The 25,466-nt window shown below is 44.2% G+C and overlaps 1 protein-coding gene across 1 annotated transcript; it reads left to right on the top strand.

Moving 5' to 3' along the window:
• Window positions 1-9,030: 9,030 nt before the first annotated feature.
• On the top strand, window positions 9,031-23,812 carry LOC144610175 (steroidogenic acute regulatory protein, mitochondrial-like). Its single transcript, XM_078428727.1, has 7 exons — window positions 9,031-9,094; window positions 11,977-12,090; window positions 14,642-14,769; window positions 15,600-15,758; window positions 18,965-19,149; window positions 20,666-20,759; window positions 23,702-23,812. The coding sequence occupies exons 1-7, from the start codon at window positions 9,031-9,033 to the stop codon at window positions 23,810-23,812; spliced, it is 855 nt and encodes a 284-aa protein (XP_078284853.1).
• The last annotated feature ends 1,654 nt before the right edge of the window (window positions 23,813-25,466 follow it).

The following is a 25,466-nucleotide window of genomic DNA, read 5'->3' as shown; positions in this document are numbered from 1 at the left end:
CTGTACTCAAACACGGAGGTTACAGCACTGAGAGGCCATTCGGCCCTCCACATCTCCAAATGATCAAATAGACCTAATTACATCCATCCTCCCTTCCTCCTAACCCTTCATCCTTCCTTCTAATCCAACGCAGGATCACAGCCACCGATTCTGTCTCAATGACTAATTCTAGAAATGGCTTCCACTGCCTTTCAGTGAGCTAGTGCATGCCCCCAAACCCTTGTGGTAAACCTTGTATCAATGACTGCTGCCTAAAAATGCTTTAAATACAGAAAGTGGCCTTCACACTGTCCTTTACATATAAATATATATTAAAACATTGTGACTATGTTAATAGATATTTAAACATTGTCACTATATTAACAGTTAATCTGCATCCCCACAATGAAAATGTTGGGTTTTTTCAGCTTGTTTCGTTTTCCCTTCAGAAGCTATCGACGGCCTCTTCACGAGCTTAAAAGCTAGAGTAGCATAATGCTTCAGTTACTGGACTTGTATCCACAACCCTGTACCTTTGCTCCAGAGACATGCTTGAATCCTGCCACAAGATCCGATAATTAAATAAATCTAAAGGAATCAAAAGAAAGTCTGTATCAGTAACATTGATCATTAAATGGGCGGATTATCCCAAAGACATGAGTCAGTAATGGGGACGCAAAGAACTGCAGATGCTGGAATTTTGATCAAAACACAAAGTGCTGGAGGAACTCAGCGGGCCAAGCAGCATCGAGCTGGACAGAATGGACTGATGACAATTAGGGTCAAGACCCTTATTAAGGCTGACTGTAGGGGGGAGAAAGCAGGAAACAGAACGTGGGGATGGGGAGGCAAGGCCTGGTAAGTGATAGGTGGATACAGTTGAGGGCGGTTTGATTGTTGGATGGGTGGAGACAGTGACAAAGGCTCGAGGTGAAATGTAGGCAAAAGGGTGAGATGAGGAGAGAAGAGGAGGTGTGAAACATAAACCAAGAGGCCAGGTTATGGGTGGACTCAGTAATGCATTTCAGAAGGGAGGTCTGTCCATACCCAGTCCTTGGGGCTTGTATGTGACTCCAGCCCCAATAATGTGATTAACTCTTAACTGCTCTCTGAAATGACCTTGGGAGATGATTAAAGATGGACAATAAAAGCTTCCTGGATAACGACATGCACATCCTATGAAGGAGTGACAGAAATAGTCCATTTCCCAAGATGAAACCCAATATTGCAACCCCTTACTTTTTACATCAACTGACATGTTACCTTTTATTGTCTGGTGAAGAGTTGCCTTAAGGTCCTCTGGTTGACCATGGCACGGACTATTTATAGACGCATCCAATATTAGAATCACTGCCTTTGCACTTCCTTTGCACTTCCTGACATTGAATTGCATCGTCATTTTCAAACACTGTTTCACTACAAGTAATTTCCTTTGGTCTTGTAAGGAATTACTTTTACAGGGTATTTTTGTTGTGAGCATCAGGAAGAATCCCATCTGTCCAGGAGAAAAATGCTTTGGATAACTACCGGTTACTCCGGACAGCCCAGTTCCCTCATATGGCTGCAAGGTTTGTTGATACAGATAGGGTCAACAGTCCAAACCATGTTACCAGATTGAACATGCCAAAGTCTAGAGGGCATAGCTTTAAGTGCTGCTGGAAGGTCATCAACTCGGTGAAAGACGCTCTTTGGTCTGCCCGAGCTTTGTTGACCTCCCAGCGGAGCGAGCTGTCCGTGGGGGAATGTTGCCGACTGGCCCGCTGCAGACTGCAGGAGTACGTGCTGAGGGACGCATTGAAGCTCGGTGCAGCCAACGCCAAGGCTCTGTGGGGGAGGACCACAGTCTAGGGTCCTTCCGCTGCTGGACATGGGGGGCAGGGAATGGTGGAGACGCCCCTCCAAATAAGGGATTCTGGGTAAATTTGGCAATAAATATCTGCATTGAATGTATAACCTCTGGGAATGTGGGATGCAGTTTCTGAAAAGAAAATGTTTTTGTAAATATTTATTACTGGAATAAAGTATTTTTTGATATTTAAAAAAAAGGTCAACATTTAAAGGAAATGTGTGAGGCATGTGTTTTACTCAGAGAGTGCCTGGAATATGCTGTCAGGGGTGGTGGTGGAGGCAGATACAATACTGGCATTTAAGAAGCTTTTAGACAGGCACATGGTTAAGCAGAGATTCCTCTGTCAGTGGATCACCAACTTCCTGGCGGACAGGAAGCAGCATGTGAGGCTGGGAAAGCACATCTCGGACCCGCAGACCCTCAGCATAGGAGCACCGCAAGGCTGCGTACACTCCCCTCTCCTTTACTCTCTCTACACCAACGACTCAAGTTTGCGGATGACACAACCCTGATTGGACTGGTCCAGGATGGGGTGGAATCTGCCTACAGACAGGAAGTGACACAGCTGGCGTCCTGGTGCCATCGCAACAACCTGGAGCTCAATGCTTTTAAGACAGTGGAACTAATTGTAGACATTAGGAGAGCTCCCCCTCCCCTCCCCCCACTCACCATGAACAACACCACAGTCACATCTATGGGGTAATTTAAGTTCCTTGGAACCATCATCACCAAGGACCTTAAATGGGAGGCCACCATTGACTCCACAGTCAAAAAGGCCCAACAGAGGATGTACTTCCTGCGGCAACTGAAGAAACACAATTCGATACTGCCATTGTTGAGTCCGTTCTCATCTTCTCCATCATGGTCTGGTTTGGCTCAGCCACCAAGCACAACATCCGGAGGCTGCAACGAATCGTTCGATCAGCTGAGAAGGTTGTTGGCTGCAACCCTCCCCCCATTGAACTGTACACTGCAAGGGGCAGGAAGCGAGCGGGCAAGATCATCTCTGACCCCTCTCACCCTAGCCACAAACTCCTTGAAGCACTTCCCTCTGGAAGGCGACTCCGGACTGTCAAAGCAGCCACAGCCAGACATAAAAACAGCTTTTTTTCCGCGAGTAGTAGCTCTACTCGATAACCAAAAGTCTGTCGTCTCTTTTTGCTCTGGTTTATTTCACTCACATTTTTTAAACCATAATGTTGTATTCTTAATGTTTTGGTATTTTATGCTTTATTCCTAATTGTTTACTGTAAGTTCGTGTCGTTACTTGCGAGCCCAGCACCAAGGCACATTCCTTGTATGTGTACATACTTGGCCAATAAACTTATTCATTCATCATTCAGAATAGAGGGATATTGATCACATGCAAGCAGAGGTGATTAGTTTACCCTGACATCATTGTAAGGATATTAATAATATATTCCTTTATTCGTCCTACACCGGGGAAACTTACAGTGTTGCAGCAGCAAAGTGGATTGCAAGAGATCATTCATTATCAATAAAAGTAAAGACAAGGATAAATTATCAATTTACTGTGTATTCCTTAGCTGTTATTGTTGACTCGTCTGCTGGGAGCAGTGCTGGTTGTGCAGTCTCACAGCAGCGGGAAGGAAGGACCTCCTATATCTCTCCTTCACACACTCGGGGTGGAGGAGTCTGTCACTGAAGGAGCTACTCAGTGCCGTGACAGTGTCCTGCATGGGGTGGGAGTCGTTGTCCAGCAGCGATGTTAACTTTACCATCATCCTCCTCTCTCCCACCACCTGCACTGAGTCGAGGGGGCAACCCAGGACAGAGCTGGCCTTCCTGACCAGCTTGTCGAGTCTCTTCCCCTCCGCCGCTGAGATGCTGCTGCTCCAGCAGACCACTCCATAGAAATTGTCCGATGCAACCACCGTGTTGTAGAAGGTCCTTGGGAGTGTCCCCTGCACTCCAAAGGACCTGAGTCTGCTTAGCAGATAAAGTCTGCTTGTGGGCCGAATGGCCTGTTCCTATGGTGTACTGTGCGGTATTATAATTTATAGGTCTAGTTAAGCAAAAAGCAAGTTACATAATCTGAATCTGACTACATTTAATTGCAAAGTGAAGTCGTAGCCCAAAGGTGTAATAGAAGTGTTGGCATTGTGGGTGTGAGATCAGATTTAAAATTCAGGATGGACTGCCTCAAATACTGGATGTCTTCAAGCTAAAATATCCCCATTGTGTATCAGAAGGTCCAGTTCTTCAGAATGTCCTAGCAGGAAGGTTATTTTTTTCATAAAATTAATTGAGGCCCAGATAAGATGAAGAAGGACCAGAAAGATGTTCATAACCGAAGATAGACACAAAGTGCTGGAGTAACTCAGCAGGACAGGCAGCATCTCTGGACGGAAGGAATGGGTGACGTTTCTTCATCTCAGACCCTTCTTCGTCTGAATCTGTTCCTTCTCTCCAGAGATGCTGCCTGTCTCACTGAGTTTCTCCAGCATTTTGCGTCTATCAGCTGTAGTTAGCCAGGTAAACTAATATGAGGTTTATCCCCCCTTTATCAGTCCAGGACAGTATCACTCTTCAAAAGCAAATGAACAAAAGCAGATGAAAAGCAGATCAATTGACAGGTTCTTGATTAGTAAGAGCATCAAAGGTTAAGGGGAGAAGGCAGGAGAATGTAATGGGGTTGAGAGGGAAAAATAGATCAGCCATGACTGAATGGTGGAGCAGGCTCGATGGGCTGAATGGCCTAACTCTGCTCCTATGTCTGATTATCATGGTCTTTTCACAAAGAAATTCAGTTGCAAAAAATGATTAACATTCCAATTATATTGAAATATTGAGCATGATATTCAAGGAGTCTACTTTGCAAATAGTGAGTCTGAAAAAGGATCACCCATCGATTTTCTCCAGAGATGCTGCCTGACCCACTGAGTTGCTCCAGTACTTTGTGCCTGTCCCTTGCAAATAGTTTTTTCAATGCCTGCGAAAAAACATGCAGGAAATGCAAAGTAAAAGAGAACTTGCCTTTCTTTAGCACCTTTCGCAACCTTAGACTGGCCCCCAGGCAGTAACGTGCTGGTGAAGTCTGAAGAAGGGTCTCGACCCGAAACGTCACCCATTCCTTCTCTCCTGAGATGCTGCCTGACCTGCTGAGTTACTCCAGCATTTTGTGAAATAAATACCTTCGATTTGTACCAGCATCTGCAGTTATTTTCTTACACTGCTGGTGAAGTATGGTCGTTATGGAGCTAACCCTGCAGGAAATTCAACACAGTGATGGGCTGGAAAACAGTGTTAGTAATATTGGTTGAATAAGACCAATATTGAATAAGACCAATTTGGAATTCTCTGCCTCAGAAGGCAGTGGAGGCGAATTCTCTGAATGCATTCAAGAGAGAGCTGGATAGAGCTCTTAAGGATAGCAGAGTCAGGGGGTATGGGGAGAAGGCAGGAACGGGGTACTGATTGAGAATGATCAGCCATGATCACATTGAATGGCGGTGCTGGCTCGAAGGGCCGAATGGCCTCCTCCTGCACCTATTGTCTATTGTCTATAAGACTGTAGAAGGAACCACCACCCCTCTCACACCATGCAAACTATCCCATCCACCTGTGAAAGCCAGCAGGATGTCAATTTAAAGACCCACCTCACATGGTGTCAATCTGCTCCATAGGTGGTGGGCGTCAGACGAGATTGTCTCTCCAGGTCTCTGACGTGTGGCTCAGACCAACAAACATCTCACCCCGGATGGGAAGGTGCTCACTCCCGAGGAGCAGACAACAATAGCGCATTGGCATTTTAATCTCTCCCGTTGTTATCATCTCGTCCACTTCGATACAATCCCCCCAACAGATGCTGGTCGGGAGAGATACAATGGCTCACATCTGGAAACATTATTACAGCTACATCCTTGAAGTCAAGTTCACCCACAATAAAAACGATGTCAGCTCCTCAGTATCCTCAGTATCCTCAGTATCCTCAAGAGTTTGTGTGGATGAGGAGAGGACACCGATGTAATTGTCTTTACTGCTACACTTTCAAAGGACCATTTGTGCAGTGGCTTTGTATCTTTTAAACGTCTGACGGAAAGCAGTTTTGTTCGCTACGATTGGTCGAGGTAGCCTGGACTGACGCTCAACTAGTTATCTAGATAGTTATACGTTGATCATATTACATCAGACAGAGTCAGGAGAGGGGGTGAGGCTTTAATTGCCAAACTTGCTACTGAACGGCTACTTACAAAGTATTCAAAGACTCCAAATCTTCCCAAACTATCCAATACTCCAGCTGTCGATTGGAAAGAAATTGTATAAAGTGGTATACCAAAAGTGTACGACTGCTACTTTGAACTTAAAAATCCCCAGCTAATCTTGGAAATAATATCGGTAAGTCTAGCAAAGCCTGGCGATTAACTTTATTAATGAAATTGTTTGGAATGTTGGTTTTCAGAGAAGATCTACTATTTTTGAACCGTTCTTGCACTGACTGTTATATTGATAATCTGTGACAATACAAAGACCAAGTCCTTGAGGGTCATTAAGGGTCTACTTTTCCAAGAGCCATTGATTGAACATCTAGCATTGGTTGATGCAGGACAATTATTTTTCGCATACTGCACTGCGTCGCTCCAATGCAACTGTTGTTTGTCAAGCTTGTTGAATAAAGTCAGCAAACGGTAACAATGCAGTTTAAGAGGAGGAAGGATTAGAAAGTAAGCAGTAGGCTACACAAGAGGGAGAGAGAAACAGAGTTAATGGTTCTGATCGAGGTTTCATGTAAACCTAAGTTTAAGAGGAAGATAGACACAAAAATGCTGGAGTAACTCAGCGGGACAGGCAGCATCTCTGGAGAGAAGGAATGGGTGACGTTTCGGGTCGAGCCCCTTCTTCAGACAGAAGAAGGACTTCCTTAAATGGCAGTCTGACTGCCAAATTGGAATCCAACATTTGGAACATAACTTGTCATCTGAGCAGTAGCAAAATTATATAATATCAATGTGACCGTATGAAGAGAAAATTGTGTTTAACAAATCCAATTGGGGTTTTTTAAGTGTATAAATGCAGGGCAGGCAAGGGGGGGGCAGTAGAAGTGGTATATCTAGATGTGCAAATGCAAGGAACAAACATAAAAAGTTGTTAAAATAAGGCTGCCAGGGTTTTCATAATATTTCAGTATGAATAGAAGACTGGTTAAATGTAGAACGGCACGGTGGCGCAATAGACAATAGGTGCAGGAGGAGGCCATTTGGCCCTTCGAGCCAGCACCGCCATTCAATGTGATCATGGTTGATCATTCTAAATCAGTACTCCGTTCCTGCCTTCTCCCCATACCCCCTGACTCCGCTATCCTTAAGAGCTCTATCTAGCTCTCTCTTGAATGCATTCAGAGAATTGGCCTCCACTGCCTTCTGAGGCAGAGAATTCCACAGATTCACAACTCTCTGACTGAAAAAGTTTTTCCTCATCTCAGCGGTAGAGCAGCGGTAGAGTTGCTGCCTTCCAGGCCGAATATCCAGGTTCAATCCTGACTATAGGTGCCGTCTGTATGGAGTTTGTACCTTCTCCCCGTGACCGCATGGGTTTTCTCCGGGTGCTCTGATTTCCTCCCACACTCCAAAGACGTACAGGTTTGTATGTTAATTAGGTTCGGTAAAATTGTAAATTGTCCCTCGTGTGTAGGATAGTGCTAGTGGACAGGGTGATCGCTGGTCCACATGGTCTTGGTGGGCCGAAAGGCCAGTTTCCGCACTGTATCTCTAGAGTTTAAAGTTGAAAGTCTAGAGGGGAGGATAGTGCAGGCTGTTTTCAGGTTGGCTTGATTTGAGATTTTGGGAGCCACAGGGATCAATTCTAATCAATACGGAGTATTAATGACAGAGGGAAAGTGAGGTGTAATGAATGTGAGCTTTCTATGAAACAGAACAAGGTGGGAAAGTGAACTGTGAGAACAAAGTCCCAGTCACAAAGGATATGGAAAGGTTAAACAAAGCGAGAAGATGGGAGATGAGGAATGAGTGGGTAAATATATGATGAGCGATTGACTGTGGGCCTGGGAGGACCTCATTGAAACGTACCGAATAGTGAGGGGCTTGGATAGAGTGGATGTGGAGAGGATGTTTCCACTAGTGGGAGAGTCTAGAGGTCACAGCCTCAGAATTAAAGGACATTCCTTTAGGAAGGAGATGAGGAGAAACCTCTTTAGCCAGAGGGTGGTGAATCTGTGGAATTCTTTGCCACAGAAAGCTGTGGAGGCTGGCAATATATATATTTAAGGCAAAGATAGATAGATTCTTGATTAGTTCGGGTAACAGGGGCTGCGGGGAGAAGGCAGGAGAATGGGGTTAGGAGGGATATATAGATCTGCCATGATTGAATAGCGGAATAGACTTGATGGGCCGAATGGCCTAATTCAGCTTCTATCACATGCCCTTCTGGCCTTATAACATGCTTAAGTGTAAGATAAGGTTGGGAGAGTAGAAGAAACAGTACATTATAAATGATAAGATTCTGTTCCATGAAAACAAAAAAACTGCAGGTGCTGGAAAAACAGATTAAAGTCTGAAGAAGGGTCTCGACCCGAAACGTCACCCATTCCTTATCTCCTGAGATGCTGCCTGACCTGCTGAGTTACTCCAGCATTTTGTGAATAAATACCTTCAGCTGGTAGAGTTGCTCGCTGGGTTAGATCCTGATCTCGGGTACTGTCTGTGTGGAGTTTGCACGTTCTCCCTTTGACAATGTGGGTTTCCTCCGGGTGTCGTAGAGCTCTACGGGGGAAACAGGCCCATCGGCCCAACTTGCCCACACTGACCACCATGTACCATCTACACTAGTGCCACCTGCCAGGAAGGGAACATTGTCACCTTCCATACCGCCCATCTTCCTGCCGCAAGCACAGCGTTAAGGGAAAAACTTGTTGATATTATTTCTTGCAGCAAAGTGACGTGCAACAAAACCTGTCCCCTCAAAGTTCATCCTATCTTCAAATATGGGGGACATGATTTAACGATGCAGTAAAACTTTATCACCTCTTGGTGCATTACGCAAGTCAAGTTCGATGAATATTCCTGGCATTTGGATGTAACTGTTGAAAGTGTACTTGACATTGTTCTTGCCACCGCCATAAATTTTGTGCCAGATGTCACCTAGTCCTTCACGGAGAGTATAAAAGAAAATCACAGCGGACGAAGGGCAGAGGAGCTTTTGAGTGAAAGTGCACGACACACAAGATGATTCCAGCCACTTTTAAGCTCTGTGCAGCAATCTCCTATCAGCACGTCCGGACGCTAACAGGTAACTACAAACAACTCATTCTATCCTTTTGCTTTGTGGTAATTAACTGGTAATACTTCGATGTTCAAATCAATGGGAGTTCAACCACCATAGATGCAAATGCCAAGGATGGAGCGGAGGAACAGAGGGGGGAGAATATGAATTGGCTTGTATCTTGTTTAGATGTTTCAGGGACATGAAGATCAGTAGAATTGTAAGTGGCTGTAAATGGATGCATGTGATTAACAATAGACAATCGACAATAGGTGCAGGAGGAGGCCATTCGGCCCTTCGAGCCAGCACCGCCATTCAATGTGATCATGGCTGATCATTCTCAATCAGTACCCCGTTCCTGCCTTCTCCCCATACCCCCTGACTCCGCTATCCTTAAGAGCTCTATCCAGCTCTCTCTTGAATGCATTCAGAGAATTGGCCTCCACTGCCTTCTGAGGCAGAGAATTCCACAGATTCACAACTCTCTGACTGAAAAAGTTTTTCCTCATCTCAGTTCTAAATGGCCTACCCCTTATTCAACCTCGTTGAACTTTCTGTCATGAGCAGAAGCTGCTGATCAATTAAACTGACGGATATTCTTGAAGTTCAGTAGTTGCGGCTAAGAATCTTACAAACATTAAACCATAACATTTGGACCCACAATGGTGTCCTTCACATGTCCTAATGCAAGGACTCCAATCAACAAAGTGGCAATGAATGTTCTGGTTATAGGTTGTGCTTTGTGTTTCCACAGGAATCTCAATTTTTTTATAGATGTAGACAGCAAAACATTTATCTTTACAACGTGAAAGGTTTATTGCCATTGGCACACTCCCTTTTCTCCCTGATCTACAGTTTCCTCAGATGGCCAACAACAATTTTGAAATCCTCAGTGCTTTTTTCTAAATGACAGGACGTGTCAGTTACAACGTATCAGCACCACTAAAAAGTTAACCAGATTGATTACAGCAGCCAAAAATTGTTTCATGCGGACTGCCACCTATTTTGTCTGCAAGTGAAGCACTGGAAATCCTTACCCTTGTTTCAATTGCCCCTATGGTCTCACTCCTCCCTCCCTCTCTCCCTGTGAAGCCATAAGACCTAGAAGCAGAATTTGCCCATGCTACTCCGCCATTCGATCATGGCTGATCTATTTTTTCCTCTCAACCCCATTTTACTGCCTTCTCCCCGTAATGGAGAATTGGCAATGGAGGAGGCCCAGGACAGAGAGGTCAGTGTGGGAATGGGAAGAGGAGTTAATGCGGTTAGCAACCGGGAGATCCATTAGGCCTTGGCAGACCGAGCGCAAGTGTTCAGCGAAACCACCCTACATCCTAAATCTTTCCAAAATATATGTGCAGCATTACAACCTTAGCCTTTTGGTAATTGCAGAATGTAACCCTTCCACCAAGGAAGCTGTGACCTCCCTCAGATGCCTGGGCCCGATGCCTGGGCCCGATGCCTGGGCCCGATGCCTGGGCCCGATGCCTGGGCCCATGGTTTTGGATTCCCCTCGTGCAACTCTTCTATCTTTTTCCACCTTCAAGACCCTGCACATCTGTGACTGAGCTCGTGGTTGCCCATGACTTAGGATCAATCTTTGTTGACAATGCGTCTGTGATGTGCTTTGGGATCCGTTATGCTTTAAAGATATTGATCTTTAATGGAAGATACCAAAAGGAGTTTCACCGTGTCTATCACTGCCTCCATCCTGTTCAAGAAGCAATCAACAAGATGCTGTTCTGCAGAATGAACCAACCGAACCTGCAGTTCCCAATTGCCAAAACCGTCTCTTGATCTTTAATATTTTACTGTTTTTGCTTGCTGGTTACAAACAAGTAGTGGCCTGGGCCCGCTGCATGTCCAAAGTACCGTCTCTTGATGAGATGTGAAATCTCCACCATCTCAATTCAGAAAGAGTCTCCAGGTCACCATTTGCGGATGGAACAGGACACTTCGCACCAGTCCTGCCACCACTCATCCCTTGAAAGTAGATTAATCCAGTCATTTTGACCAGTCTGTGGAAGGGTCGCAATCAGGAACATCTTCCTCCACAGAAGCTGCCTGACCCACTTAGTTCCTCCAGCACATTGTTAAAGATTCCAGCACCTGCAGATCATTTGAGCCTCCATTGTCACATCGTGGAGAAGGCAGGAGCACGGAGCTGAGAGATAAATGCAGATCAGCAATGATCAAATAGACAATAGACAATAGGTGCAGGAGGAGGCCATTCGGCCCTTCGAGCCAGCACCGCCATTCAATGTGATCATGGCTGATCATTCTCAATCAGTACCCCGTTCCTGCCTTCTCCCCATACCCTCTGACTCCGCTATCCTTAAGAGCTCTATCCAGCTCTCTCTTGAATGCATTCAGAGAATTGCCCTCCACTGCCTTCTGAGGCAGAGAATTCCACAGATTCACAACTCTCTGACTGAAAAAGTTTTTCCTTATCTCTGTTCTAAATGGCCTACCCCTTATTCTTAAACTGTGGCCCCTTGTTCTGGACTCCCCCAACATTGGGAACATGTTTCCTGCCTCTAACGTGTCCAACCCCTTAATAATCTTATAAGTTTCGATAAGATCTCCTCTCATCCTTCTAAATTCCAGTGTATACAAGCCTAGTCGCTCCAAATGGCGGAGCAGACTCGATGGGCCAAATGGCCTAATTCGGCTCCTATGTCTTAAAAACATTGCTTTTTGTTAGCTCTCGCCAAACACATCTAAATTGACCTGCGTTTCCTGCACTGTAGTAGTAAATACCCAGCGACAGGATGCAATTGGTTTCAAACGATTTTGGCGCGTTTTGAGATTGTAAAAGGTGGATTGATAAATGATTTGTTTTACATTGCAAGCATCTCTGAGTTTGAGACACTCAGCTGACAATTTAACACGCTCCTTCTGCGCTCCAGGCTTGCGGCACACGGCAGTGGCAGCTCTCGGGCACAAGCTGAATCACCTCAGGCTTCAGAATCAAGGGCCCAGCTCGTGGGTGAACCTGGTTTGGAGGAGAAGCTCCACGGTCGGTGAGTACATGCTCCGACATAACCTTGGATGGTTTTCCCGGGAGCGTCAGAGGTTGAAGGGAGGCATGATAGAAGTTTATAAAATTATGAAAGGCACAGACAGAGTGGACAGCCAGAAGGGGCTTTATAATAGGCACATGGGCAGTAAGCTGTTTCCCCAGGATGGCGAAGTCAAATACTAGAGTGTATTGCTATAAGATCAGAGAGAAAAAGTTTGAGAGATGTGAGGGGCAAGTTATTTTTTTACACACACAGTGTGGTGGGTACCTGGATCGTGCTGCCAAGGGTGGTGCTGGAAGCTGATACGATATTTGAGGCTTTATAATAGGTACTTGGATGGAGGGATATAGAGCACGTGCAGGCAGGATTAGCTTAAGTGGGCATCATGTACATCACAGACATTGTGGGCTGAAGGGCCTGTCCATATGCTGTGCTGTTCTATCTTCTATATTTGGCAGAACATTCACAATGTATTAGACAATAGACAATAGGTGCCATTTGGTCCTTTGAGCAAGCACCACCATTCAATGTGATCATGGCTGATCATTCTCAATCAGTACCCCGTTCCCGCCTTCTCCCCATACCCCCTGACTCCGCTATCCTTAAGAGCTCTATCTAGCTCTCTCTAGAATGCACTCAGAGAATTGGCCTCCACTGCCTTCTGAGGTAGAGAATTCCACAGATTCCAGGATGGAAGATCGGTATGGGAATACTGAGACTGTGGTTCCTCATCAACACAGCACACAGATATATGACATTAACATTAGTAAGATGCAGTGATTGTTTTATGATGGTACAGTATACCAGCGCCTCTAAAAAGTTAAAATTTGTAATATGTGTTGATTTTATACTTTTTTTAAAGTTTGTTAAATTAAACGTTGATTAGTCGTAAAATCAAAATAGAAGAGGGATTATACTGATGGAATAAAATTGTTGATAAGTGTTAAGTGATATGCGTACTGGAAGGGTCTCAACCCGAAACGTCACCCATTCCTTCTCTCCTGAGATGCTGCCTGACCTGCTGAGTTACTCCAGCATTTTGTGAATAAATACCTTCGATTTGTACCAGCATCTGCAGTTATTGTCTTATGCATACTGGCATCTTTTTGTCTACAAAATAAAACCTCTGGTAACATATTATTAATGGCGCTGTGGCAAATCTGTGGCCAAACGCTCCTTCCTAGTTAATGCCCTCCAATCCTCCAGGCAGCATCTTGGTAAACCTCCAGCACTCTCTCCAAAACCTCCAATGTAGCAGATTGATCATCAGGTCCAATTGTATTGTTTGGGCATTGCCAGTCGTATTTATATTGCCACAGGAATAGGCAGCCAAAAAACTCAAAGCAAACATTTGCTGTGTTTCACTACAAGATAACGTCTACAAAATTTGTTCAAACTATTTAATATTATCAAATGTGCATCAATATTTGATCCCATCATAATTTCTATTCATCACAGCAAACGTCCAAGAATAAAACGTCAAGTGTAACGATCCAATGGTGGACATGCCAAAAAGACTTAGTCATGATAATTAATACCATGCTTGCTTTATCCATGCTGTAGAAAGATTAATTGTTGTCACCTTGGTAATCTATCTCTCTGACTAAAAATGCTTAACATTCATAAATGCTCAAACCTCTGTTGTCAGGCTTCTGAACGGTGCTGCCATAAGCTCGGGTACGATCCAATTCCTTCTTCCCCCTTTGTGGACATTGTATTTTGTCTCTGGAACTGGTGCATTATGATGCTAAGAACTATATTCTGCACTCTGTATCTAGGCCTTTTGCTCTCACCTGTTAGACAATAGACAATAGGTGCAGGAGGAGGCCATTCGGCCCTTCGAGCCAGCACCGCCATTCAATGTGATCATGGCTGATCATTCTCAATCAGTACCCCGTTCCTGCCTTCTCCCCATACCCCATGACTCCGCTATCCTTAAGAGCTCTATCAAGCTCTCTCTTGAATGCATTCAGAGAATTGGCCTCCACTGCCTTCTGAGGCAGAGAATTCCACAGATTCACAACTCTCTGACTGAAAATGTTTTTCCTCATCTCAGTTCTAAACGGCCTACCCCTTATTCTTAAACTGTGGCCCCTGGTTCTGGACTCCCCCAACATTGGAAACATGTTTCCTGCCTCTAACGTGTCCAACCCCTTAATAATCTTATACGTTTCGATAAGATCCCCTCTCATCCTTCTAAATTCCAGTGTATACAAGCCTAGTTGCTCTAATCTTTCAACATATGACAGTCCCGCCATTCCGGGAATTAACCTAGTAAACCTATGCCCTCACTAGCAAGAATATCCTTCCTCAAATTTGTTGACCAAAACTGCACACCGTACTCCAGGTGCGGTCTCACTCACTGTTATACTTGAGTTTGACTTGATTGTATTTATGTATGGTCTCTCTGGTCTGTTTGGATGGCATTCAAAACAAAGTTTTTCACTGCACCTCACTACAATAATAAACCTAAACCATTAATGCCTTCCCTCTCTCTCTCTCTCTCTCTCTCTCTCTCTCTCCCCGTTTTCCCATTTAACACCCAACTTAGGTTGCAAGCTTGAAGAGAACCCTTTCTCTGAGACGGAAATGGCCTATGTTCAGCAAGGTCAGGAAGCACTGCACAAGTCCCTCTCCATTCTCCAGGATACAAGTGGATGGAAATCCGAGATCGAAGCAGTAAGTTGCAATATTCCCAATCAATTAAAGTTCAACAAATAAATCGCAGGCGATCGTTTGTGCTCCAGATTCCAGCTTCGGCAATATCTTGCGTCTCAACTTATTCAACTATCTTAGGCCAGATTACAGATCATAAATGGATCTTCCATTCTTGGTTAAAAAGGGAGACATTGATGGAATTAAATTGTTAGGTAGAAAGAAGCGAGCATAATCATTTTTAGACCACAGAGTCAACTGACTTATTACTGAATACCTAGACACCATGAAGCCACCTCTACCATAAGACACGGGGGGGGTCTTGCATTCTGTGCCCTTGAGGTCGGTGGCCCTCGGGGAACAAGAGCTGAAGAGGGCCAGGCGTGGAGAGGCACATCGGTTTCTGTCACAACCAGATGGAGGTGAGAGGCCGTTGTGACCAGCTGGAGCTGGGACTGTAAAATGGCACCTCTTGCATATAGACTCAGTGGGCTGTTCTGTACATTCTGTACTAACTGAGGATTATGCTTATTGCTTATGGGGATAATCTTGCTGAGACTTATGCCAAAAAATGATTTTCACTGTACCTGGTACAGGGTGACAATAATGAAACCGTTGAACCATTACATTAAGAACTTAGAGCCAAGGCCATAGATTTTATTCACACGTAGCAGAGCAAAGATTTGGAGCTCTCTTCACAAATCAGGACGCCAAATGAGTAAATGGAGTCGATGGTGAAGGTAATCTGTAAATGATGGGGTAAATAAATATTGGAATGATGGGGGAAAGCTAGAGGGGCAGCAAGCTCCAGGACCCAAACTGAGTGAAGAATGTAACATTTTGAACTTTAACAGGAAAATGGCGACAAGGTGGTCAGTAAAATGCTTCCGGATGTTGGCAAAGTCTTCAAGCTGGAGGTTGTGATGGATAAGCCCACGGATCTGCTCTACAGGGAGTTGTTTGACAAAGTTGAACAAATGGGAGAATGGAACCCGAACATTAAACAAGTGAAGGTACGACATTTGGTGGTGGTATGATCAAAGCCCATGTTAAAATCAGGCCTCCAAACCAGAGGTACATTTAATTTCAATAGTAAATATTTCACAGGAGCACAATTAACAAGGCAGCCAGGAGAACCCAAAGTGCTGGAGTAACTCAGCGGGTCAGGCAGTATCTCTGGAGAGCATGGATAGGTGATGTTTCAAGTCGAGACCCTTCTTCAGACTGGAGAACATGGATAGATGACGGTTCGGGTCGAGACCCTTCTTTAGACTGCTGCCTGACCTGCTGAGTTACTCCAGCATTTTGTGTCCTTTTGTGTATTAACCAGCAATTGCAGTTATTTGTTTTTACAAGGCAGCTGGCCTTGCAGAGTTCAGCAGCAAGGTCCAACAAATGTGCAAGAATCCATTGATGAGCAACAGTCTGTTCTATTCACAAATATCACAAGATGCATAAACACAAAGAGTTAGTTCATTTGGTGCAACTGAAACATGTGTGGACTTGCTTTCAGGTCGCTGTTAAACAGTGTTGCACTGTTGAACTATTAAAGCCATTCATCCATAGCTGTTCTGTTAATGATGGTCTGCCAAAGACAAGCTAACCTGAGCTATCCATTCAAAGCAGATAGATGCTGCATTAAATACAAGACTGGAAGTACATATGATTTACATTTGTGTGCACAGTGCTATGGGAAGATGATCGGTGACTAGACGTGCAATTTGTATGTTCTTCCGTTTCTCCTTCTTAAAGCAAACAAGGTTAAAGAGATAGACACAAAAAGCTGCAGTAACTCAGCAGGACAGGGAGCATCTCTGGAGAGAAAGAATGGGTGACATTTTGTGTCGAGACCCTTCTTCACACAAAACCCTCCTTATACCTGAAAGGAAGAAACCTTCTCTGACAGATCCTGTGGATCCTTATACCTGAAAGGAAGAAACCTTCTTTGACAGCAGATCACACGTTTAGAGATGATTAGCAAAAGAATTAGGAGCAGAGTGGTGAAGGGTTGATGAGGGCATTTGACCTTTGGCAATGAGTTTTCTCAATCCAGAACACTCTGCCCAAAAGAGCAGTGAAAGCAGATTCAACAGTAGCTTTCAAAATGGAATTGGATAACAACTTGAAGGTGAATTCTATGCTCAGTCCCGAGGAAGGAGTCAGGGTTGTATGGATGGGGAGTTTAGTGATAACTCTGTCAAAGAGCCATCGCAAGATGCCATGTTAAAACATGTCTTTATTCACAAAATGCTGGAGTAACTCAGCAGGTCAGGCAGCGTCTCAGGAGAGAAGGAATGGGTGACGTTTCGGGTCGAGACCCTTCTTCAGACTGATGTCAGGGGAGCGTGACAAAGAAAGGATATAGGTGGAGACAGGAAGACAGAAGGAGATCTGGGAAGGGGAGGGGAAGAGAGGGACAGAGGAACTATCTAAAGTTGGAGAAGTCAATGTTTATACCGCTGGGGTGCAAGCTGCCCAGGCGAAATATGAGGTGCTCCCAATTTCCGGTGGGCCTCACTATGGCACTGGAGGAGGCCCATGACAGAATATTTCGCTTGAGCAGCTTGCAGCCCAGCGGTATGAACATTGACTTCTCCAACTTTAGATAGTTCCTCTGTTCCTCTCTTCCCCTGACTCCGCTATTCTTAAGAGCTCTATCTAGCTCTCTCTTGAATGCATTCAGAGAATTTGCCTACACTGCCTTCTGAGGCAGAGAATTCCACAGATTTACAACTCTCTGGCTGAAAAAGTATTTCCTCATCTCCATTCCAAATGGCCTACCCCTTATTCTTAAATTGCGGCCCCTGGTTCTGGACTCCCCCAACATTGGGAACATGTTTTGTGCCCCTAACGTGTCCAACCCCTTAATAATCTTATATGTTTCGATAAGACCCCCTCTCATCCTTCTAAATGCAGATACGATGGCGGAGCACAAAATGACATCAAGAACCGGCTAAACAAGGCTAGGAATGTTTTCAGAATGCTAAACAATGTATGGAGGTCACAGCAATACAGTACCAAGACCAAGCTGAAGATATACAGAAGCTGTGTCCTCTCCACCCTCTTACATGGCTCAGAATGCTGGAGAATAACAGCGAGTGACATCAACCAGCTGTCAGTCTTCCATACTAAGAACCTGAGAAGAATTCTTTTTAAAAAAATTAATTTTATTTAAATTTTAACAAAACATGCATGTTACCACTCATAGTACCCAATGATACCTACATTATAAATTTGATTATACATTCTAAATTCGATTATACATGTATTGTTCTGTATTATCTCCCCACCCACAACCCCCCTCCCCCCCACCCCCCAGTTAGAAAAAAGAGGAAAAAGGAGAAGAAAGACATAAAATTTAAAAAAAGAAAGAAAGAAAGAATGAAGGAAACCTGGAAACAAGAAGGAAACACTAGGATTAAGAATTGGAAATATTTAATTTCAGGATTGTTTTGATACCCTTAAAAAGACTTTAATAAGAAGAATCCTTAGAATATTTAGGTTTTAGAAATATAGCGTGGAAATAGGCCCTTTGGGCCACCAAGTCCGCACCGATCAGCGATCACCCTGTGCACTAACACTATCCTACACACTAGGGACAATTTACACTTTGCAGAAGCCAATTAACCGACAAACCCGACCTCCCACGTCTTTGCAGCGTGAGAGGAAACCAGAGAACCCGGAGGGAACCCACAAGGTCACAGGGAGGCTCTGTAGACAGCACCCGTGGTTAGGATCGAACTAGGTCTCTGGAGCTGTAAGACAGCAGCTCTAACGCTGCCTCACCCTGCTCTGTGGAGGGAATGAACAGGCGACTGAAGAAGGAACCCAGCCCTAAATGTTACCTATCCATTCCCTCCACACATGCCACCTGACTCAATGAGTTACTCCAGCACTTTGTTTGGCTCAAGATTCCAGCATCTGCAGTTCCTTGTACCTCTCATCTTTATAAATGCTCAAGGTCAGATTCAAACTCTCCAGAGCAGCTCATTGTCTTATATGGCACAGAGTGCTGGAGTAACGCAGCGGGTCAGGCAGCATCTCTGGATAACAGGGAAAACCTCCTCCAGAGATGCTGCTTGAGCCTCTCCATGTTCTCCAGAGATGCTGGCTGACCAGCCAAGTTACTCCAGCACTTTGTCGTTTTTTTTGGTAAAGCAGCATTTGCAGTTCCTTGGGGTTCTCGTCGTTTTTGTAAACGTATTTAAATTTGTTGAAGATATTGAAAAAGATCGACAAGGATACGATGGTCACCTACGAGGCCTCCGGGGAGACAGTGGGCAACGTGGTTAGCCCGCGCGACTTTGTGAGCGTGCGTTACGCCAAGAGACGAGGCTCCACCTGCTTCCTCGCGGGGATGTCCACACACTGCGACATGATGCCTCAACAGAACGGTTTCATAAGGTAACCTACCTCAAACATCTCGGTATTGAGTTTGCCCAAGATACTGGAGATCATGTTGAAGAGACATGATTCGATTCCTCATCCAGGTACAAATTAATGCAGTTTGATACTCTGAAGTCCTGTTTTGGGTCCACAATTACATTTGACCACATTACCCCCCCCCCCCCCCCCCCCAAGTGACACTGTAGTTTACATTGCTAATGTTCTACCTTGTACTAAGTCCAACCATCCTGCATTTGGTGACCAGCACCTGGGTCATAGCTCTGCTAAGATTCAGCTTTTAAATTCCCACTGTTTGTAGACCTCTCCTCTTCTCCCATTCTGACCTCTTTTATCCTTCACCCCCCTCGTACTGCCCAAATATTGTGTACAGTCAAAACTGCAAGAGCTGTACACTTCTCTGCTCTGTCTTCACAAGGTTAATTCCCGGAATGGTGGGACTGTTGTATGTTGAAAGGCTGGAGCAATTGGGCTTGTATACACTGGAATTTAGAAGGATGAGGGGCGATCTTATTGAAACATATAAGATAATTAGGGGATTGGACACATTAGAGGCAGGAAACATGTTCCCAATGTTGGGGGAGTCCAGAACAAGGGGCCACAGTTTAAGGATAAGGGGTAGGCCATTTAGAACAGAGATGAGGAAGAACTTTTTCAGTCAGAGAGTGGTGAAGGTGTGGAATTCTCTGCCTCAGAAGGCAGTGGAGGCCAGTTCGTTGGATGCTTTCAAGAGAGAGCTGGATAGAGCTCTTAAGGATAGCGGAGTGAGGGGGTATGGGGAGAAGGCAGGAACGGGGTACTGATTGAGAGTGATCAGCCATGATCGCATTGAATGGCGGTGCTGGCTCGAAGGGCTGAATGGCCTACTCCTGCACCTATTGTCTATTGTCTATTGAACGTTTTTGGTATAATATCTCTAGAACTTGTTGTCACCTTTGTCTGATTGCATTACCATCGAGCACCTTGGGACATTTTGCTAAGTTTATAATGCTATACTGTACTAAGGCAGGATGTTGAGTTTGATGATCAGGGCGCATAAACGGTGAAATACCATAACAATGCAAATGGTGCCATTGTTACTCTCATATAATTTATCACCACAGATTTCCCACCCCAAGTAAAACACAAAGAGCTGCAGTAACACACAAAGAGCTGTAGTAATACACACACAACGAGCTGGAGTAACACACAAAGAGCTGGAGTAACACACAAAGAGTTCCATTCCAATTTCTGCAATTCTTTTGTCCCCTCTCCAGCAGTTTGGCTTCCAGATGTGCATTAGTTGCTCTATTGGCTCCAGTTGTACATTGTTGACATACAGTACATTAAGCAAAGAATAAAGTGCAGGATGAACTCAGCGGGTCAGGCAGCATCTCGGGAGGGAAATAGGCAAGCAATGTTTCAGGTAGAGGTCCTTCATCATGAGCTGTGGAGTTCCTCCAGGAACTTTTTGCTGAAGATTCCAGCATCTGCCGTGTCTTGTGTCTCTGGTTGATATGCGTTGTTCTGATTACAGGGGAGAGAATGGACCAACCTGCATTGTCCTCCGTCCCTCAGCAGACGATCCGAGCAAGACCAAGTTCACGTGGCTTCTGAGCATTGATCTAAAGGCAAGTCATTTATTGGATGAAGGGTTAACACGTCAGAATGTTGATTTAAATGCACAAGAATTTGGTCGTTTCCAAAGTACAGGATCATGAGGCACAGAACAGCCTGAGGTAAAAGTCACCATTTTCGGTATGAAAGTTTAATCAGTCAGCTCAGTCCCTTGTGGAGATCATCTTGGCTGTATGATTCCAATACAAGGATAGCTTGGTAGCGCTGTGGTTTATTGCTGCTGCCTCAAAGCTCCAGGTACCCAGGTTTGACCTCAATCTCAGGTGTCTGTGTGGAGCTCACACGTTCTCCCTGTCATTTGGTGAGCGTTCTTCCACGTCTCAAAGGTGCTCTGGTATTTTAATTAGTTCTGCAACTTATCCCTCAGTGCAGCTCGTGGAAGAAAGGTTCATTGATAGGCATGCGAGAGATTGAATAAAAACAGAAAATGATAGAAATACTCGACAAGTCAGTTATTAAGGGGTTGGACACGTTAGAGGCAGGAAACATGTTCCCAATGTTGGGGGAGTCCAGAACAAGGGGCCACAGTTTAAGAATAAGGGGTAGGCCATTTAGAACGGAGATGAGGAAAAACCTTTTCAGTCAGAGAGTTGTGAATCTGAGGAATTCTCTGCCTCAGAAGGCAGTGGAGGCCAATTCTCTGAATGCATTCAAGAGAGAGCTAGATAGAGCTCTTAAGGATAGTGGAGTCAGGGGGTATGGGGAGAAGGCAGGAACGGGGTACTGATTGAGAATGATCAGCCATGATCACATTGAATGGCGGTGCTGGCTCGAAGGGCCGAATAGCCTCCTCCTGCACCTATTGTCTATTGTCTATATCTGTGGGAAATGAAACAGAATTAATGTTTCAAGTTGAAGACCCTTCATCAGAACTGGGAATGAGAGAAAAAATTTCTTCAGCTGCAGGAAGAGGAGAGGATGTCTCTCAGGGTAAAAACAGGTGATATGGGATGAGCTGTAAACAGGATAATCTGTCGACGTTACTTTAGAGTTTAGAGATACAGTGAACAGACCCTTCCGCCCACCAGCAATCACCCCTTACACTAACCTATATACACTCGGGACTATGTTACAACTTACCAATGCCAATTAACCTACAAATCTCTACGTTTTGGGCATGTGGGAGGAAACCGGAGCACCCGGAGAAATCCCACATGGTCACAGGGAGAACAGACAAACTCCGTCAGGATTGAACCCAGGTCTCAGGTGCTGTGAGGCAGCAACTCTAACATTGCACCACTTTGTCAGTGAGTGAATGAGACCAGTTAAAGAGTGAGAGCAGAGGCAGAAGAATGAGAACATGACATACCTGGCGAGCATGTCTTCCTATTCTGCATTTCACAACTCCTGTGCAGGAAATTGTGAAATGCAGAATAAGAAGACATGCTCAGCAGGTATGTCTAGGACTTAAATTGTGGACAATTTTGATTTCTCTGTCAAATCTATGGACTAACTGAATTTCCTGAGAGCCAGTGTGAACCCATAAAGACCTCCATTTGCTGTGCAGGAGACTTACAAAATAATATATTAATTCAATATTGTAAAATTAAATATTGCAAACTGAAGTGTTGCAAGATAAGCATTGTTGGTTAACTGCACAGATATGCAGTTAACCTACGATGCCGCTGCACAGCAGAGGAAGGCACTTCAGCAATTACTTACAGCGGTCAGATAGGGGCCTGGTCAAAATAAACACCCACTCAAGAGATCTTCCAGTTGAAAAAATAGATATCTTTAACTGCATCTGTGAAACGATTCACTTTATATGAAGCAACTGATGAGAATGAAAAGCTGAATTTTTACTTGAAAACTGGGGAGAAACCTGTGGAAGGAAGGATGGTGAAAATAGAAGATTCATGGGTGATTTAATGGCTTCGAAAAATATTTATTGGACAGGGTGGTTGTTCCAAATCTGCTCTGATAAAACAAGGGACTCAAGAATAAGGGAATATAAATCTTAAAATGTAGTACTAGCTACTCAGGTTCAAAATTAGGAAGTATTTTACCTTAATGGAAATCAGGAGGAATCTCACACAAAAATCATGGTGAATTATACGAGCCTAAACTAGATTATTGTTGGATAAGTTTATCATGCGCTTCACAGCAAAGGAAAGAAAATCGTCACTAATATTCAGAAAATATCCCAAATCCAATTGCATGACAATTTATTGGGCTGATGGAATTTTTTTAATGTATTCACCTATTAACAGAATGTAGGCAGTGCTCATTCTAATTTGCTTTTGAATTGGTCCATTCAGAGGTTAGACAACCACAGTTCTGTGGATACATATAGGCCAAACTGATAAGGTTTTCTTTTCTAGACTTTTAAGTAAATGAGTTAGGTCTTCACGCAAGTTTCAATAGTCACCATTACTTTTAATTACTTGGTTCAACATTGAACAAGCCTTGTCAGGGTTGCACCTTGAAAGCAAAAAGGCTTGAAGGCCATGTGATCGGGGATAAAATGGACAGGTCTTTCAAAGATCCTGACTACAGGTGCTGTCAACATGGAGTTTGCACGTTCTCCCTATGACCACATAGGTTTCCTTCCATATTCCAAAGATTTCCACGTTTTTATGTTAATTGGCTTCCCTAAATTGCCCCTAAGTGTATATGACGCAAAACTGGGATTACATGGAACTAATGCACGGGCGATCATTGGACTCTGTGGGTCGAAGGGCCTGTTTCCACGCTGTATCTCTAAACTAAACTCAAAGAGCAGGGATGTTCAGAATAGAGTTAAATGCTCTGCTCTAGCGCGGTGTAACTTTAATGCGATAAAAAAATGCAAGCAAGGCAAGACTTATTGATTTACACAAAATTTACTGTTCTTGCATTTCTTTAATGGGAAAAAAAAGCTAAAGTGGCATCTGAGAAATGTCATTAAAATATCAGGCTGACCTCATTTCCAAATGTTTTCCCTTCTTTGGTGTAGGGCTGGTTGCCCAAGTCTCTCATCAATCAAGTTCTCTGCCAAACCCAGGCAGACTTTGCTCAACATCTGCGGCACCACATGGACTCCACAGCTGCCTCCAGTAGTTGCTGAACCACACTGCACTCTCGAGAGGCGGAAGATCTCTCCCATCCGATTGGAGCCTACTTTTGTGACTGATCGGAATGAATATCCAAATATGAATATTCAAAGAAAGGATCCTTCATTTTGTTGAAAATCTTTAATATTTATGAGGTTCTAGTTGTAACAATGGTGTCCATAATTTTTATTTCACCCAAGGGAATGGTATTATTGATGATTACAGTGTGCTCAAGTCAAAAACAGGTTAGGTATTTATCAATATTATATCTCACAATGTAGTCATATACAGTGCATTCAGAAAGTATTCGACCCTAAGCACACAGCCAAGGCAACGCAGGAGTGGCTTCGTGACAAGTCTGTGAATGTCCTTGAGTGGCCCAACCCGAGCCCAGACTTGAACCCGATCGAACATCTCTGGAGGGACCTGGAAATAGCTGTGCATTGATGCTCCCCATACAACCTGACAGACTTTGAGAGGATCTGCAGAGAAGAATGGGAGAAATGACCCAAATACAGGTGTGCTGTCATACCCAAGAAGACTTGAGGCTGTAATCGCTGCCAAAGGTGCCTCAACAAAGTACTGAGTAAAGGGTCTGAATATTCCTGTAAATGGGATATTTCAGTTATACCTTTTTAATTACTTTGCAAAAATTTCTAAAGACCTGTTTTCGCTTTTTTATCATGGGGTATTGTGTGTAGATTGATTAAAAAAAGGAATTTAATCCATTTTAAAATAAGGCTGTAACGTAACAAAATGTGGAAAAAGTGAAGGGTCTGAATACTTTCTGAATGCACTGTAATGCTTAGGGTCTTCTGTGTCATTCAATGAGATCAAGCCTGAATGTCTACCGTATATCCCCTCCTGCCTTATCCCCATAGAGTTCCCCCTGAGGCTTCTCAAATGACATAAAGAATTACAGTCTGGAGCAAAGACATTTCTCAGCCATTTCTGCATAGCGGTGGGCACTTTAGCCAAGGGATTACTCTTAAAGAATGTTATTTACTTCTCTTAAATGACCTTTCATAAATCACAAAGCTTCTATTCCATTCATTGATTAATTTCCCCATGAATCACAGCAGGCTTTCAGATGAAACTCAGATAAGATTGCACATCAGACGTTTCAGACGAGCCAGAAAAGACTTTGGTTGCATGTGAGATGTGTTGTTGTCTCAAAGATACATGTCCCATCCACCTGCTCACTTCGTGTCTATGCAAAAAGCCCTGAATGTTGTCATTTCTTTTACTTTCACCTTCAAGCAAACCTTGGCAGCATAGTTGGGGAGCAACCAACGGAGGCTCAGTGAGGTTTTGGTTGGAGCCAGACCTACCAATACTCAGCTCACTGAAGCTGGTGTCTCACACCTCGTACATAAACTGTTGTGGCTCAATAGATGAGAACAAAATATTCTTGTTCTGCTGGAATTTTTATCCTCGATTTGCTCAGGTCACCAAAAGTGTACTCGTTTGTATGAGCTTCCATGGAAAACAAGGGGCTGCAAAAGCAAGGGAACAAAGGTCCTTGGGTTGATAGCTCCATGTTAACTCCTGCAAAGGTAGAATTCAATCCACGGCTGACTCTATGTCAAACAGGAAAATCCCAGTAAATTGCACAATGCCAGATATATCTGAAGAGTAGAATCTTACCTCCCCGTTAAATGAATCAAA

Source organism: Rhinoraja longicauda, chromosome 36 (genome assembly GCF_053455715.1).
Source record: "Rhinoraja longicauda isolate Sanriku21f chromosome 36, sRhiLon1.1, whole genome shotgun sequence".
Classification (NCBI taxonomy): domain Eukaryota; kingdom Metazoa; phylum Chordata; class Chondrichthyes; order Rajiformes; family Arhynchobatidae; genus Rhinoraja; species Rhinoraja longicauda.
Note: the sequence above shows the minus strand (reverse complement) of the source record. Positions and strands in the feature narration are given on the sequence as shown.

What these genes read in the sequence shown, in the direction of transcription:
- LOC144610175 (XM_078428727.1), top strand. Translation starts at nt 9,031, where the DNA reads ATGATTCCAGCCACTTTTAAGCTCTGTGCAGCAATCTCCTATCAGCAC. An exon ending in GAGGAGAAGCTCCACGGTCG is followed by an intron (nt 12,091 to 14,641) that starts GTGAGTACATGC and finishes CACCCAACTTAG; the next exon opens with GTTGCAAGCTTGAAGAGAAC. An exon ending in CGAACATTAAACAAGTGAAG is followed by an intron (nt 15,759 to 18,964) that starts GTACGACATTTG and finishes AATTTGTTGAAG; the next exon opens with ATATTGAAAAAGATCGACAA.